The sequence below is a fragment of the Protomyctophum parallelum genome (genome assembly GCF_964188405.1).
Source record: "Protomyctophum parallelum genome assembly, chromosome: 17".
Lineage (NCBI taxonomy): Eukaryota > Metazoa > Chordata > Actinopteri > Myctophiformes > Myctophidae > Protomyctophum > Protomyctophum parallelum.
The window spans coordinates 28549194-28564328 of NC_139719.1; the positions used below are offsets into that span (position 1 = coordinate 28549194).

The following is a 15135-nucleotide window of genomic DNA, read 5'->3' on the forward strand; positions in this document are numbered from 1 at the left end:
GATGGGGAGATGGCTGAAAGATACGGGAAAGAGGGTGTCTTAAGTGAAAGCGAGAGAGAGGGATGCTTTGTGGGGTAAAAAACCTCGGGGCAGTGACTGCTCGTTAACAGCATCGGAGGTGATGTCCTCCCCAGAGCTCCGGGTTCATTGTCCCTCTGCACAGCCCAGGTGCACGGCCCTTTCACAAGCACAGGAAGTCCCGTCCCGTCCCCCCCCCCCAGTTCCTCTAAATGGACACAGAGGTGGCCAATGAGAACCAACGTGATCCCGGACCTCTCTCTCTCTTTTCTCAACGCAGGGCGAGCCTCCACTACAGCCAGTCGGTCTCCTGCTCCATTGTGGGAATCCGCAGAGTCATTGTAGCGCGACCCCTCGGGGGCTAAAAACGCACCTCTATTGGTTCTTTTATTCAGAATATTGAAACACGTCACTTCTATTCAGTTGCTCTCTTTCCACAGTGTTTCTTTAGAAGAACAAGTGTGGCTGAATGGGGGGTGGGGGTTGGGGGGGATGTGGCTCAGGTGGGAGGTCTCGCTTGCCATAAAAAAACATGTCCAGATTCCATCACTTCCTCCATGTTAATTACCATACACTCAGAAGCAAGCGTCCTCCCTCTGTCTGCCTGCACCAAAGCTTCACTACCTCTGACACACACACACACACACACACACACACACACACACACACACACACACACACACACACACACACACACAGTCTCAGAGTCTTGCTCTGCTCGGACAATGTCTCCATTGTTTTGTTGGCTTTCACTGACAGGAGGGGAAGGCTGGAGTGTTAACCATTTCCCTGCTGTCTCTCACTGTGTGTGTGTGTGTGTGTGTGTGTGTGTGTGTGTGTGTGTGTGTGTGTGTGTGTGTGTGTGTGTGTGTGTGTGTGTGTGTGTGTGTGTGTGTGTGTGTGTGTGTGTGTGTGTGTGTGTGTGCGCGCGCGTGCGTGCCCCAATTCCCAGCATGGCGCTGATTTTGTAAAACGTGCGTTTCAAAATCTTTCAAAATCATAAATTACCAAGTGTTTAATTTAAGTTTACAAAGAGTTTACAAATGTAACCCAAACGACCCTTATGAATAGTATGTTTGCACATTTGTAAACGCCAAAGAATTACAAATGGATTATACTGTGTACATAATATTATAATCCATTAGGTGAAAAAGCAGCTGTCAAATGACTGTAAGCTAATATAGTTTAATGCGTTTCAGCTCAATGATGTCATGGCGTTCCCAACAAAGCCCTCCTCGACTCCTGCTGGGACCAGCGTTGTATTGTACTGCGGCTGGTGACAGTTGATGAAAAGATGCACTGCCATGCACCATTATTAACGCTAGCAACACAAGCGACGTGACGGAGTACACTCACCCAACGCTGCGACAATAACAGGGACTAACAGACACCAGCTGAAGTTACTGGCCCACAGCGATGATCTCTGTCAGCAGTGTGGGAGTGACTAGTTTTGAGCGCACACACATTCAAATACACACAGTCACACACACACAGTCACACACACACACACACACACACACACAAATCTGTCACAGATGTGTGTAAAATTCCCCCTTTTTGCAGCAGCTCCGAGCAACATCCCCACTACCAAACATGATATTCGAGTCAATGGTGTCCAGTTGAAGTGACGAGCTCCGAGTTGACGAAGTATGCTACTTCACTCGGAGGCATGAAACAAGACGATCAAAAATATATAGGTTATACTTTCTCCCTGGATCTCTCTCTCTCTCCCTCAAAAATCAATAGGTTCATAAATAATGAATAATCTAAAACCAATGGCATAAAAGTTCAGCAGTGGTGTTTCTCTTTTTTTTTTTGACTGCCCACAGGGTGGTAGTGGTCTTCAAAAGGCCCGTCACGACCCCCCTCGAGGACATGCTCCTCTTTCGCTCATGTGACCCTGCGGAGGTCCACCTACGACAGAACCACGAGCCGTCTAGCCCTCCAAACTGCAGACTCATCTCCTCTTTTTATACCCATCTGCCACAGCTGCCCCCTGGCTCTATCTCACTTCACGGTGCTATTGTTGCTCGGCCCGTTTAGAGGGTCACTTGAACTTCGGATCATTGTCCTTATCTAGTGCGGGACTGCCGACCGTCGGCCTTATCGCGTATGGCGCGGAATGCCGTGCCATTCAGGGGTGTGGTGGGGTCAAGGTGTGTTCCTTCTCGTTTCGGGAGCCCAAAACGAAACTACCTTTTACGCTCCAATTTATTGATAAGAGGCTCACGTATATGCGGAGCATGCGGGTCACCTCGGAGGAAAAGAAAAAGCACTGTCTTATTGGAGTGGCAACGAGAGGGCTTGCCGTGCCCGTCGCAATTTGTCTTGTGGACCCGTTCAGCTAACCAGCATGATGCAAACCAGGGAAACATTCCATCAAACACCTCCCTCAGTCAAATGTGGCGGGTATGGCAGGGCTGGGGGGGGTGGGGGGGTTGGGGGGATACGGCGCCGGCAACACAAGCCACATTTCACGTTCAATTTGATTGCCGGAATTTACAGTCGCGCGCGGAGGCAACAGCCCCTCTGATCTCGCTATAGCCTCGTTCTCGGATGACAGGTCGCGCTGATCAATCCAAATACAGAAATAACAAACAAACAAAACCATTATTATAAGACGTATTACAAATGCCCACAGAGACAATAATGGGCTGGGAAGGCGAGGTGCTACTTGAACTGCAACCACTGCGCTTTGTGCCTGTGTTACGAAACCACCCTTTAAAAAGCAGCTAGTTAAGACAGGACATGAAGTGCAAGAGTATTTACAGCCAACGTTGAGTCATAGCAGGATGAAAAACTATTTACCTGCAGCCTGCGCTGCCTGCCTACGACCATCTCAATAATACCAGAGGAGAGACGGGACCTTTTTTTTCTTCCCTTTTCCCTCCCCTCCTCCTCCTCAGCGCTAGTCTTAAAATAACCAAGTAAGAAGAAGTAAGAAGGGGCCCCTGAACTCAGAGGTATAAAAATAACGTTGGCATCGCAGACGGACCAGAGCTGGGCTGGTTTCTGTTCAGAAGTACACTGTCTGTCACCAGCAGCTCCTTTGTCTTCAAACACCAACTTTTGACAGGGTTTATATTTCAAATAAACAGCTTTGTCAACTCCTGCTATTTTAGGCTATATGCTTAAATGTGAATGGGCTAAAGTCCCAAAGAGCAAAAATTACAGTTGCCGGGTACAAGATTCCAGCGTTCAAATGACTACCGTCTGCCGTCTTCTCTGCAGTGGTATGTGTACAATAAGGTCACGTACATACAGTACAGCTACGATCTCCACTCCAGCATTGGACTGCTGCCACAGGACACATCACACCAACACTGTGACTCTAAACTGGGAACTCTCCACTCAAAAAGAAACTCTGAACAAAACAAAAAAACTAACAACCTTGCCAATAATGGCCCAGGGCCTCTGCGGTCACCTCACTAACTCCACTACCTCCACACACTTCATTGATTTTCCAGCCTCGGCTAACCCTGTGAACAACATGCCTCTCAACATGCCTCGCACACACCTCTCTCCACAGCGCAACCTTTCCGCTGACCTCTCGGAAAACTTTATGCCTGTGGCACAACGATCAAGTTCAGGTTCAACTGTACATGCTAGCTCTCCTAGCCTCTCAGATATTGACATGCCTGGAGTAGATGCACTGCAACGGATATATATATATATATATATATATATATATATATATGCGCGCGTGTGCGCGCGCGTGCGTGCGTGCGTGCGTGTGTGTGTGTGTGTACTTTAATGTACTCTTCATGGCCCTATGGCTGTCCACTCTCTCTGCTACCAGAGAGCTACTGCAGCTCTTTGCATGGGAGGGTAAACACTGTTGAATCAACTCCCACGCTGCTCACAAAGACAGCATGTTAGCTGCCCAGCCTTGAGGTCGTGCTCTTAAAAACTTGTCAATATGGGGTTCTCTGGACTTAATGGTAGCATGGCCGGACCAAAACAAACAACAACCTGGATTCACCTGCCTTAACGGCACCTCTCCAATGCTGAACGCTTCGCTAACCACACCTGTTTAGCAAAAGAAATCAATCAATAGAAAACTTCCAGTGCCAAAATGTGCTCGTCTACCACGGCCCTTAGGTAAAATAAAACGAAACAAAAAACTGACTGCATGCGTTAGTCACTGTGATTTGGGGGTAAAAGACAAAAAAAAAAAGGTCCATGTACTTTTCAAGTTAGTCAAAGGCATCCATTCACCAGGCTTCACAGGGGAATGAGGTTAGGACTATATAGCCTTGAGAAAGGTTTTTTATTTTTTTATTTATTTTTTGATAGGCAGGCAGAGATGAAGCTTGGTCTTTCTGCCATGAATGAAGGAAGGAGAGAGCGGGGGAGGGGGGGGGGGGGGGAAAGGGTGAAAAATAAGGGCAGAGAGCGGAGGGTTTACTTACAACGATGTGGGCCGGTGACGGGGACCTGGCGTCTTTAAGTGCTTGTCTACTTTGGAGACCTCCTCCTTGAACGTCTAGCAGAGGCCATTTCATCTGTAGGTACTGCATGGTAGGGAAAAACAAACACAATGGAGGGGAGGAAAGAAAGAAAGAGACAAAACATGTTAACAATGCAGAAAGCAAAAAAACAGACAAAACGTGTGTGTTGTGTTGACATTCTGGCCCTCTGCAAATGAGGGTTGGAAAAGCTCAAAAACATGGAACGGACAGAGAGACCCTAAAGAATGATTGGTATTGGTATTGAGTATGATTGGCTTGGCGGCATGCCCCTGGGTGCACAGTGTCCAGCATTACTTACAATTGTAAGACAATACTGTGTTTGTCTTAACCAGAGCGACGTACAATAAGCAAGGTAAACGCATACATCAAGTGCAGAGAGACAGTGTAGTGCTTCTCAGTAAATTAGGATCACGGGTAACCCAAGACCCCTAGCATCAGTCTAAATAACTACCATTAAAAAAAAATCTGTACATTGAAACTATATAACAGCTAAATAATGAACATTGTTTAAATGAACAAGCGAGTAACAAAAACATGAGAACAAAATGACCAAGGCACACAGTACTAGCAGTACTAGCAGTGTGACGTGATGCAACGTGAGTGGGGAACATGAAGATGCTAAGTACGTAAGTCAGTGGATGTCTGGTTCAAGAGTCAGGACAGTTTCAAATGTCAGGCGGCTCTTTTGGGAGCGTGGTGGGGGTGAATTGGATGCACACTATGCAATACTGTAGATTACTGCAGTGCTTTTCAATGTGCGGCCCGGGAACCCCCAGGTGGCCCTTCCAGGGGTGTCCCCAGGCACACACTGTAAGGAGTACGTTAATGTCCATAATTCAATCAACTTATTACAATTCAAAAATATATATATATGTATGAGTAACCATTCTAACAATATGTCAACACTATGAATATACGGCATTTCTCATGTCCTGTTATGAGATTTAGAAAACTGCATTTACTTCCAACTAAAAACATCTGTTCCGGGGTCTATAGGACAGATTCATTTGAGATGGGGACTTATCAAAGCCAATTTGGGGGTCCGTGAACATGATTGACAATAATGCTTGGAAAGAAAGCCTCATGCACTACTGTACACTACTGTACACTGCCTACGTGTTTTAAGATGACCTAATGCCATTAAATGTGACTGTTGTAGGGTAAGTGACTTTTATTGGTGGCAGCCTGAGAGCTCATAAAAATAAAATAAAACGTTGAACTGTGGAATCTCAACACTGCTCTGTGACTCAACCTACTGACTGCTCCCATAAATGATTGACTTGGCCTTTATCGCGCTCGCGCACGCACGCACGCACGCACGCAGACACAGTGGTCATGAGAAACATCTGTGTGTGTTTTAAGCTGGGTGGAGCGCTGATGACATGTACGATGTGGATTGCTCTAAAAGGCGAGTAAAGCACATTCCTTTGCATGGGAGTCAGTCTCATCTCCATACATTAATGCACAGTTCAGTCAAGTCTTGGGAGTGTGAACGTAACTCTGGAGGATATAAATGGACCTGTGAAAGGGGGTAGGTCACGACAGAAAAGGTAGCCAAGACTTGAGGCTATCGCGCCTAAATGTGGCGCGAATCCCTCTTCCTGTATAGACAGACATCCTGGAAGGATGGTTATATGCCATTGTCTAAAAGCACTGGTCCATAAACGCAGGTGGTCCATGGGAAAATGTTTAGAAAAATATGGATTGTACCAAAAAGTAAAATATATATATATATATTTCCATCAAAGTCCAAGTCCATCAAGATTTAAGAAAACTTATGAACCAATAGATTTGTTGTTAAAAAGCTTGAAATTTAAATAACTTGAGATATCTCATTGCATGTGCCTACTACTATTTTCTGACACCGTCAGGCAGAATAAATCCGGATTTAAGATCAGTATGTGTCAGTAATGTGGCCCAGGCCAGCCTAGCGGTCCAGGCACCATTGGATGGTAATCGACACAGCGTGTCACGGGTTCAAGTCCCGATCCCAACAGCCTTTGCTGCGTGTCTTCCCCACCATCTCTCTAACCTACTGCACATATATCAATAAAGGCAAAAAGCCAGAAAAAATATCTTAACCCTTTTACTGCTGCCATTTATTGAGAAATTAGGACCTAATTCATGCCAGCATTTTTTTAATTTGAGCTCTTATTTTGAAAAGCCACATTTTGCCTCAACCGGAAGTGAGCTTATCCCTGCCAGCTTTACGTTGCCAAGACAACCTTTGTTTACATAATCGAATCAATGCCGGTACATATAGCACTCCACAACGTCGGCTCTGTGCCGTCAAAGAAACGCTGTTTTGACCAAAAATGCCATCTGGGACAAGGAATAGGAGATACAGGCGATTGAAAGAAACGGATAGAATGGATTCTTATGGCGACCGCGATCTAATCTGAACGATCCAGTGCAGTGCTAACAAAACTGCTAGCTAACCGGCTAACGTGAGTAGCATTATGGCGTGATCGATCATATGCACTATAAAAGTATAATTGCCGAAGGGCTACGGCAATGGCAGCAAGGTGTATTATCAAATTGAGGCTTTGATTGCCGAAGGGCTTCGGCAATGGCAGGAAGACGGTTAAAGAAAAAATAATAAATGAATGTGTTATGGCTGCTTAATGTGTATAATAAATGGTGATGCAGATGATGAGGATTGCTCCAAATATGCTAGTGACCCAGAGCAAAAAAAAACAAAGGTTGACTACCACTGTCTTTAACTATAGACCGATTCCGTAGTGGGTCTCATGGTCGCAGCCTACGTATTTCCTGTAGGCGGACTCGACGTAGCTGCGGGGTTTAAACCCTCACCAGGCGCACCTCTTCCACTACAGTGAATGGCAGAGTGACTGATGTTAGTTTGCCTCAAACTTTACTCCTTTACCTGCTTTTTGAGTGGTGCAACCACTCCTACATCCAGGAATGTCCGTATGTATCATGTATGTATCATGTATCCGTCTTGAGCACGAGTGGTGTGCGCATGCGTGAAACCAGCAATGGACGGCAATATCCGCGCGTGTGTGTGTACAATGCGCGTGCGTGCCTCACATCTTGTGGTAAATAAATAGCGTCAATGCTAGCGAGCTAAAATATAGCCATCCTTGCTCTAGAAAGCACCAATGTTTCCATCTAGACCACTGGATAGTCAGCAAAGACCTCCGAACATCGCGCTAATTGACCAAACCATGGAGAGCTCCGTAGATTAGGAGTTATTGAAGCTTTTAGTCTGCCTGTATAATGGGAGGTGGACGGCAGCTCGCATGCGCGATCCGGTGTAGGTACGCTAAAGAAGGAAAGGCCGACCCCCGTGGACGGCAGCTCGCATGCGCGATCCGGTCTAGGAGGTATGCTAAAGAAGGAATGGCCTGGCCCAGGCCGTAGCGTAACGGTCTGGGCACCGGACTGGTGATCCAGTCGCGGTGTGCCGCGGGTTCGACTCCCGGACCCGACACGGCCTTTACCGCATGTCATCCCCCCATCTCTCTCCCGTTTCCTGTCAGCCTACTGTCTGTCCCTTAAAAAATCAATAAAAGGCGTAAGCCGCAAAAAAATATCTTAAAAAAAAGAAAAGAAGGAATGGCCGACCCAAAATAATAATGAAAAAATTGTTCTCAGCGACGCGGATTGATATCCATAATAAAGCTAATATTTCTGTTTTATTAACACAAGGCTGCTGTACTTTATACCTCATACTTTAAATGCTTAGTATGAGGTATAAAATACAGCAGCCTTGTGTTAATAAAACAGAAAGATTGGGTATTGGGTAAGACTGAAATTATGTATCTTTCAGGACCTTTCACTGCTTTGTCTCAACCATTACTCAATGGCTCTGGTCTCAGCCACCACGGTGGATATTTTGACATTCCGTATTTATTTATTTTTTATGTTGCCACTACTGTTGGAGCAGCCATGAACTACACAGGTTCATCTCGATGTTCTGGACATCTTTGTAATGTTAGTGTTAGTAAAAAAGCAGGTAAAAGAGTAAAGTTTGATGCAAACTAACATCAGTCACTCTGCCGTTCACTGTAGTGGAAGAGATGCGCCTGGTGAGGGTTTAAACCCCGCAGCTACGTCGAGTCCGTCTACAGGAAATACGTAGGCTGCGACCATGAAACCGCTACGGAATCGGTCTATACGAGTTGTTGTTGCTAGCTTTTGTCGAGGGCTGTGCTCATACTTAATTATCGGCCCAGTGAGCCTTCGGTGGCAGCGTTCCGCTTATCAATGTCACGGCCACCTAGTTTGAAGGCATAGAGAGGTCACAGCCGCTCTTTGAGCCCTGCTAGGCTCGTGGCATTAGCTAGGTTACAGAGAGGTCGAGGGCCTGAAATTGTCCTCATTGCAAGGGAAAGGAAATAGAACCACACACACACACACACACACACACACAGGAAAACTGCTCACTGCAGTTCACTATTAATCACATAGCTCTGACCGTCTTGTCAAATAAGTTCATCTATATTTGCATGCAAAGTCAAACTTGTGGCTGCATTGGCAAAGCTATTTTGAGACTGTGGACAGGAAGCCGGTAAAAAAGAAGCGAAAGGAAGTCAAATACTGCTCATTGAGAGACTGGAGTAGAGGAACAAACAGGCCAGAGGAAACGCTACCTGTGATCAACACACATGACGCAGTGGTGGAAGAAATACTTGTTTTTTACCACAAAATAGAAGCACTCCGTTACAGGTAAAAGTTCTGTATTCCAAAAGTACGAAGTATGCAGAATGACCCATTTCACATATTTCACAATTTCTCCAAATCTGTAGAAAATAGCCCATCTCCAAGCTCACAATTAGTCTACAAGCTCACCGAGTGTTGCACAGCAACACGCAGTAAACTTGTAGATTGGCTATTTTCGAATATCGAAAGTTTAAATTATTATTAAATTATAAAGGTATGTATTGTGATATCAAATAGTAGCCCCTGCCTCAAATAGCCACCCGGTTCCTTTTAAACTCGTAGCTAATGTCTTCAAATACAACTACAATATTTGCCTGTGAGATGAAGTGGAATAGAGGTATAAAGTAATCAAGGTAGGGAAATATACAATTAAAGCAAACGTAGTAGTAGTATCCTGCAATTGTGCTGGTGTGTACGGAGTTACTTTCCTCCACGGGTCTATCTGTCAATCGTGGGACCACCACAGGAGCTGGCACTCAGTAGCCCAAAGGCCGAGGCATGAAAAATGGATGTGGTGTAAACTCCACATGAAGAAGGCTCCTCCTTTATTATGCTGCTCTATAGCACAGCGGACCCCCTGCAAGAAAGGTTCTGACCAGTCAACCTGGCCTCGGGAACCTGGCCTCTGTGATGCAAGGGATATAAAAACAACTGGGAAAAGATTCAAGCATCCTACCAAAAGAAACCAAAGCCAGATGGGCCCCAAACGATGCAGCCATCCCATTGTGCTTCTTGTAATTCGTGGCACAGAATCCTTCCAAATGGGGGTCAGCGGCCCTAATGCATATCAACTCGGGGTCCTTGACAATGTTTAAGAAAAAACGGGCTAATTATAGCTGGCTTTCTGCAAACAACTTGACTCCTGATATCCTCTGTCAACCCCAACTTATACTCTGCTGGTCGTCTACAACTTGCTCGCTTGAGTATGTAGATCGGTTCAAATAAATATCACGAATATTTCAAACTTTTGCCTTGTTTGCGTATAATGAACAATAAAAAAATATATTTGTACACCACAATTGAACAACAAAGCATAATGGGTTAAGTACTTAATCATAATTATTAGGCCTGATTGCTTCTTGATTATTCGAATAACATACATGAGCAAGATTGAGTCATAGAGCACCGAAGTCCTGACGTAACTCGCTCATCCCTTCGATTCCCCTGGTTCGCGGAAGTAATTTCTCTATGGAGAATAACATGGGGTGATCTTAATATCGTCTACTATAAGCGTTGTGGTCCAAAAATAAACAAGCTGTCTCTGCGTTATTGTCAGGGAGGTGTGTCTGTATCGTTTGCAACAGTCAGTCACTCATATAAATATGATACAGTCTGCTTCTAGCGAAAATGTAACTAATTCAGTAGCAGTAACATTAGCGTTTTCTCTCAGTCAGTTGATTCTTCATATCCATATGAGTGAAGCGGCCGGGATGACATGTTTATTTTTCAAACACAGTTCTAAGCAATCTAAAAATCCTCCTATGGAGATTTCAATGCAACTAAAAAAATACATGAACCTGGGGACTGACGCCCTCTACTGAAAGTGACGTCAGACTTCGGTGCTCTATTGTTATTGCTTCTAAACATCGATTCGATATATTTGCGGTTACTTGCCCAGCCCAGTTGGGTCTGTGTGTGTGCCTGCGCGCATGTGAGTGCGATGCATGCCCACGCGTGCGTGCGTAATGTGTCTATGTGCGTGTAGCAGCCCTTCCTGAGACGGGTCTAAATCAGTCGTAATTAGCGGAGAGCTCACAACGGGGTGCCCACAGGCGGCGCGGGCTGGAGGGTAGTTATTGACTCAGCTCCCTGGCCCTTCTCCACACTAGCACCACTCCTTTACGACTGCCACAAGGCCTTTACTGCGGAAAAGAAAAACAAATGGCTTTGTTTACGCTTGTTTGCACGTCCTGAAAGTGGGGAGGAGGGGGAAGAAGGTCATAAAAGCGCCAGTCTTGTTTTGTTTTATGGACCCCCCACATAGGGTATTAAGTGCTATGACGAGTACTTGTGGGGATGGAAGGGGGGTGGGTGTTACAGAGTGACGGGGCTGCTGCTGTCATCTATGAGGTAATTCAACACGCCATCCATCCATGCCAGAGGACAGGCCACCGCTGGGTTAGGGGGTGGTGGGGTTCAAATTCAGATTTCCCCCCAGTCATGGGAAAATTCCTGCCCAATTGAAGGCTTCTATGCACAGCCTGGCGATTGTCCGAGTTGGGCGCACTGTATGTACGCAGAAATGTGTGAATGTGCGAGAAATATTCAGACACAACTGCAGCGGAGAGCCCTGGAGTATGAGGGGATGACCGGAGAGCCCTGGAGTATGAGGGAATGACGGGACACTCATTCCATACAGGGTTTTCTTCCCCCGCCCCTGAGCTTGGTTAGAGGGGAAGGTGAAAGGTGACACCCTGGAGTGTGGCACTGATTGTGTGTGTGTGTGTGTGTGTGTGTGTGTGTGTGTGTGTGTGTGTGTGTGTGTGTGTGTGTGTGTGTGTGTGTGTGTGTGTGTGTGTGTGTGTGTGTGTGTGTGTGTGTGTGTGTGTGTGTGCGTGTGTGTGTGTGCGTGTGTGTGTGTGTGCGCGTGTGCGTGTGCGTGTGTGTGTGAGAGAGAGAGGTGGGGAGAGAGAGAAGGTGGGTGAGAGAGAGTGGCAGAGAGAGAGAGAGAGGGAGGTAGAGGGTGGGTCAGACAGATAGAGATAGAGAGAGTGAGAGAGACGGAGAGATAGAGAGATAGGAGAGGAGAGGGCGGGAGAAAGAGAGAGAGAGAGAGTGTTTGTGCGCAGAAACGCATGCCCCAACAGGCGTCTCTCCACTTTAGCGCTGCTCTTGCAAATGTTCTCACAGGCTAATCTCTCCTGCAGGTTTTACAAGCATGCCAAGGAAAACGGAGCCCTGGCGAGCGCCCCTCCCCTCCCCACACCCCCTCCCCTCCTCAGCCTGTCTTCCTCCTTGCCTCCCTCCCTCCCTCACAGCCGCCCCTGCTGACGGACGCGCCGCCTGGGCTTGAGTAGACCGTGACCCTTGACCCTCCTCTCTGCTTGCTCCGGCTGCTGCTGCTATGCACCTCCCCCCCCCCCCCCCCCCCCTTTCCCCAACACACACACACACACACACAGAGCCCAAAACTCTCCGTCCCGTTACGACGAGGGGCCCCCCTGGTAACTCAAGAGCTATTCCAATGTGACAAATTGCTCCGGAGTTCCAGGATAACTCTCTCTCTTTCCCTTCCTGCCCCCCCCCCCCCCCCCCATCCGCACTCTCCTCCCCCCCCCCCCCCCCCCCCCTCCTCTAAAGAGGACGTGCTCCAGCTCTGGGCTTGTGCGTTACAGACGTACCCCGTCCCTCTCTCCTACACCCCACCCTTCCCCTTTCAGCCCCTCAACCAACCCTTCCCAACGTCTCCCCTCGTCCCCCCCCCCACACACACACACACACACCCTAACTCGTTGTCCCCCTCTATCCCGGCCCCCCTGCACCCCCTCCGTGGCTGAGCAGCCCTCACAATGGGAGCTGAATGACTCAATTGTCTCTGATGAACTAAAAGACAAGGGAGTCCTCAAAAAAGCACGCAGAGGGATGAACTCTCTCTTCGTCTCTCTCTCTCTCCCGAGTCTCTAGAGCTTTCCCATAGTGCCAAGCACAAGGGGGTGGGGGTGGGATAAAAAGTATAAAAGTAGAGGGTTGTTCTTCAGAAAATGCTGCAAGGCCCACCGTATCCCACCGTATTCCACCGTATCCCATCGTATCCCACCGTATTCCATCGTATCCCACCGTATCCCACCGTATCCCACCGTATCCCACCGTATTCCATCGGCACGAGGAGTTGCTCCACAGTGTCTGAGTGGGCTGCAGCGACAGCATGATGTCACTTATGTCTGGGATGGGGATATGGCTGGGCAATATAACCCAAAATAATAGGATATTAAAAACAAACAACTTGACTTAATATTGCTCATCAGATATCAGTGAATCCACATGAAATATACTAGACAAAATCAATTAGTCCGATTAAACACTTAAGCCCTATACTTATAACGCAAACATAGTGAAAATTGCAGATCTAAAAGCTCTCAACCCGTCGCTCGCAATTATGATTATTGATTTATATCACCCAGCGCTCGTCTGGAAGTCCGCATAGCAGCTAAATGTTGTTACTTATTCAACTGACATGCAGGTACAGAAGCAGTTCGGGCCTAAAACACACATCTTTTCCTGCTGGCTCAGTTACCCACCCAGAAGAAACAAAGCGCCATTCCGCGGTCTTATCAAAGATTTACCGAACATCAATACTCGCTACCATACCGTACCCCCTCCCCAAAAGGAAGAACATAAAAAAAATCTATATAGGAACTTCCTCATAAATTGTTAAGTGTGGATTATGGGGAGACACAGGGCGAGTGTCTGCGAATCCACCAACCATCTGATGTGTTCATCACATTGTAGCCCGGCGATAGGCTACTTTCAATCGCTCGGCATGCCTATTTTGAAGTTGAACATGTCAGTTATTAGGTGAGGGGACAATAAAGGAAACAATTAAAAAAAACTACTTTTAAAAACGTCAAACTGCCGTATGACGAAATATAGGCCTACAGGGCTCAAGTGGTTAGCGTGTCCTGTCCACTCCCCCCTCCCCCCCCCCCCCCCCCCCACTTCCACCCTCGTGCCCCCTCGACGGGGGCACGAGGGTCCACTGCCAGCAAATGCTGGGCATTCCAGCCACGTCAACAATGAGGCAGGAGGGGGGGGTGCGTGTGTGTGTGTGTGTGGGGGGGGGGGGGGGGGGGCATATGGATGGTGGGTCTAGCTCTAGAGTCCTGCAGATCCAGGAGCCCATCTGTGGCCAAGGAGGTCACCACATAGAGCAGACATGGATAGCATGGTGTGTGTGTGTGTGCACACACATTGCACACCCCATACACACACACACACACACACAACCCCTGTAGTACATGCATACTTACACGCACAGAAAGAAAACACACGCACACCCACACCTGAACAACATATGCTCACCCACATTCTGCCCCTCGCCATTGTGCTCAGTGACTCCCCGGGCACCGCGTCCTGGGACTGGACTGACAGCTTGCAAAGTAGACCAACTCGCACAGCTACCGTAAAAAGGCTGCCATTTAAGGTTAGTCACAGGAGCCCATTCAAAGTGGTGCACGTGGCGGTTCATAAGCCCTACTCAGTGGTCGCTCATGGTCTTTCCACTCTCTGAGGTAAATTATCCACTTATGCCCTATATACTGTACGAATAGCGACAATAGCCAATCTACAAGCTCACAACGAATCACATACAGTAGACACGTCTGTGAGCTTTCAGATCTGTTATATTTGCCATTTAACAAACACAAAACGTTTGGCCTATATATGCCCAAAATAGGGACCCCAGGTTGAATGTTCTTCAACGATTAAAATCCACTCGGTTTAACTGAAATCATTGTTATGTCTTCTTTATACCATAGCTGGCCGAGTTACAGATGGCCAATTTATTGGGACGTGCGGGGTGAGCTCTAAACATGTGCTTACACAAACGCATCGAGTGTTGGGGGCAGGGATGGCAATTTTCTGTAATTGTGGAAAAGGAGAAACTTTAATTCAATCCAGACCCACTTTTGAAACCCCCCCTGGCCAAACAAGGGCTGACACACAGACACACACACACACACAAGCAACTACATGACCGAGGGGACAACATATGATGTGTCACGTTTCGCAAGTGAAAACGTAGCAAATATTATATTACTTCAACAGTGAGACGAGCGTGCACAACACTGGGTGAAAGTTAGTGGACACAAGAGGGCCCTTTCCATGACTGCTTTAGTTCTTCTAATACACATTTTATGAGAAAATATGAAAACCAAAAAAAACAAACACACACACACACACACACACACACACACACACACACACACACACACACACACACACACACACACACACACACACA

The 15135-nt window shown here is 47.1% G+C and overlaps 1 protein-coding gene across 13 annotated transcripts in view; it reads right to left on the reverse strand.

Annotated features, from left to right (window-relative positions):
* The window catches only part of tcf7l2 (transcription factor 7 like 2), a 109482-nt gene that overhangs the window by 66716 nt on the left and 27631 nt on the right, over positions 1 to 15135 (reverse strand). For all 13 annotated transcript variants that reach the window (XM_083787886.1, XM_083787885.1, XM_083787883.1 and 10 more), the window contains exon 4: positions 4431 to 4532. In XM_083787886.1, coding sequence (XP_083644012.1) covers positions 4431 to 4532 — 102 coding nt within the window. The remainder of the gene's footprint in view (positions 1 to 4430; positions 4533 to 15135) is intronic.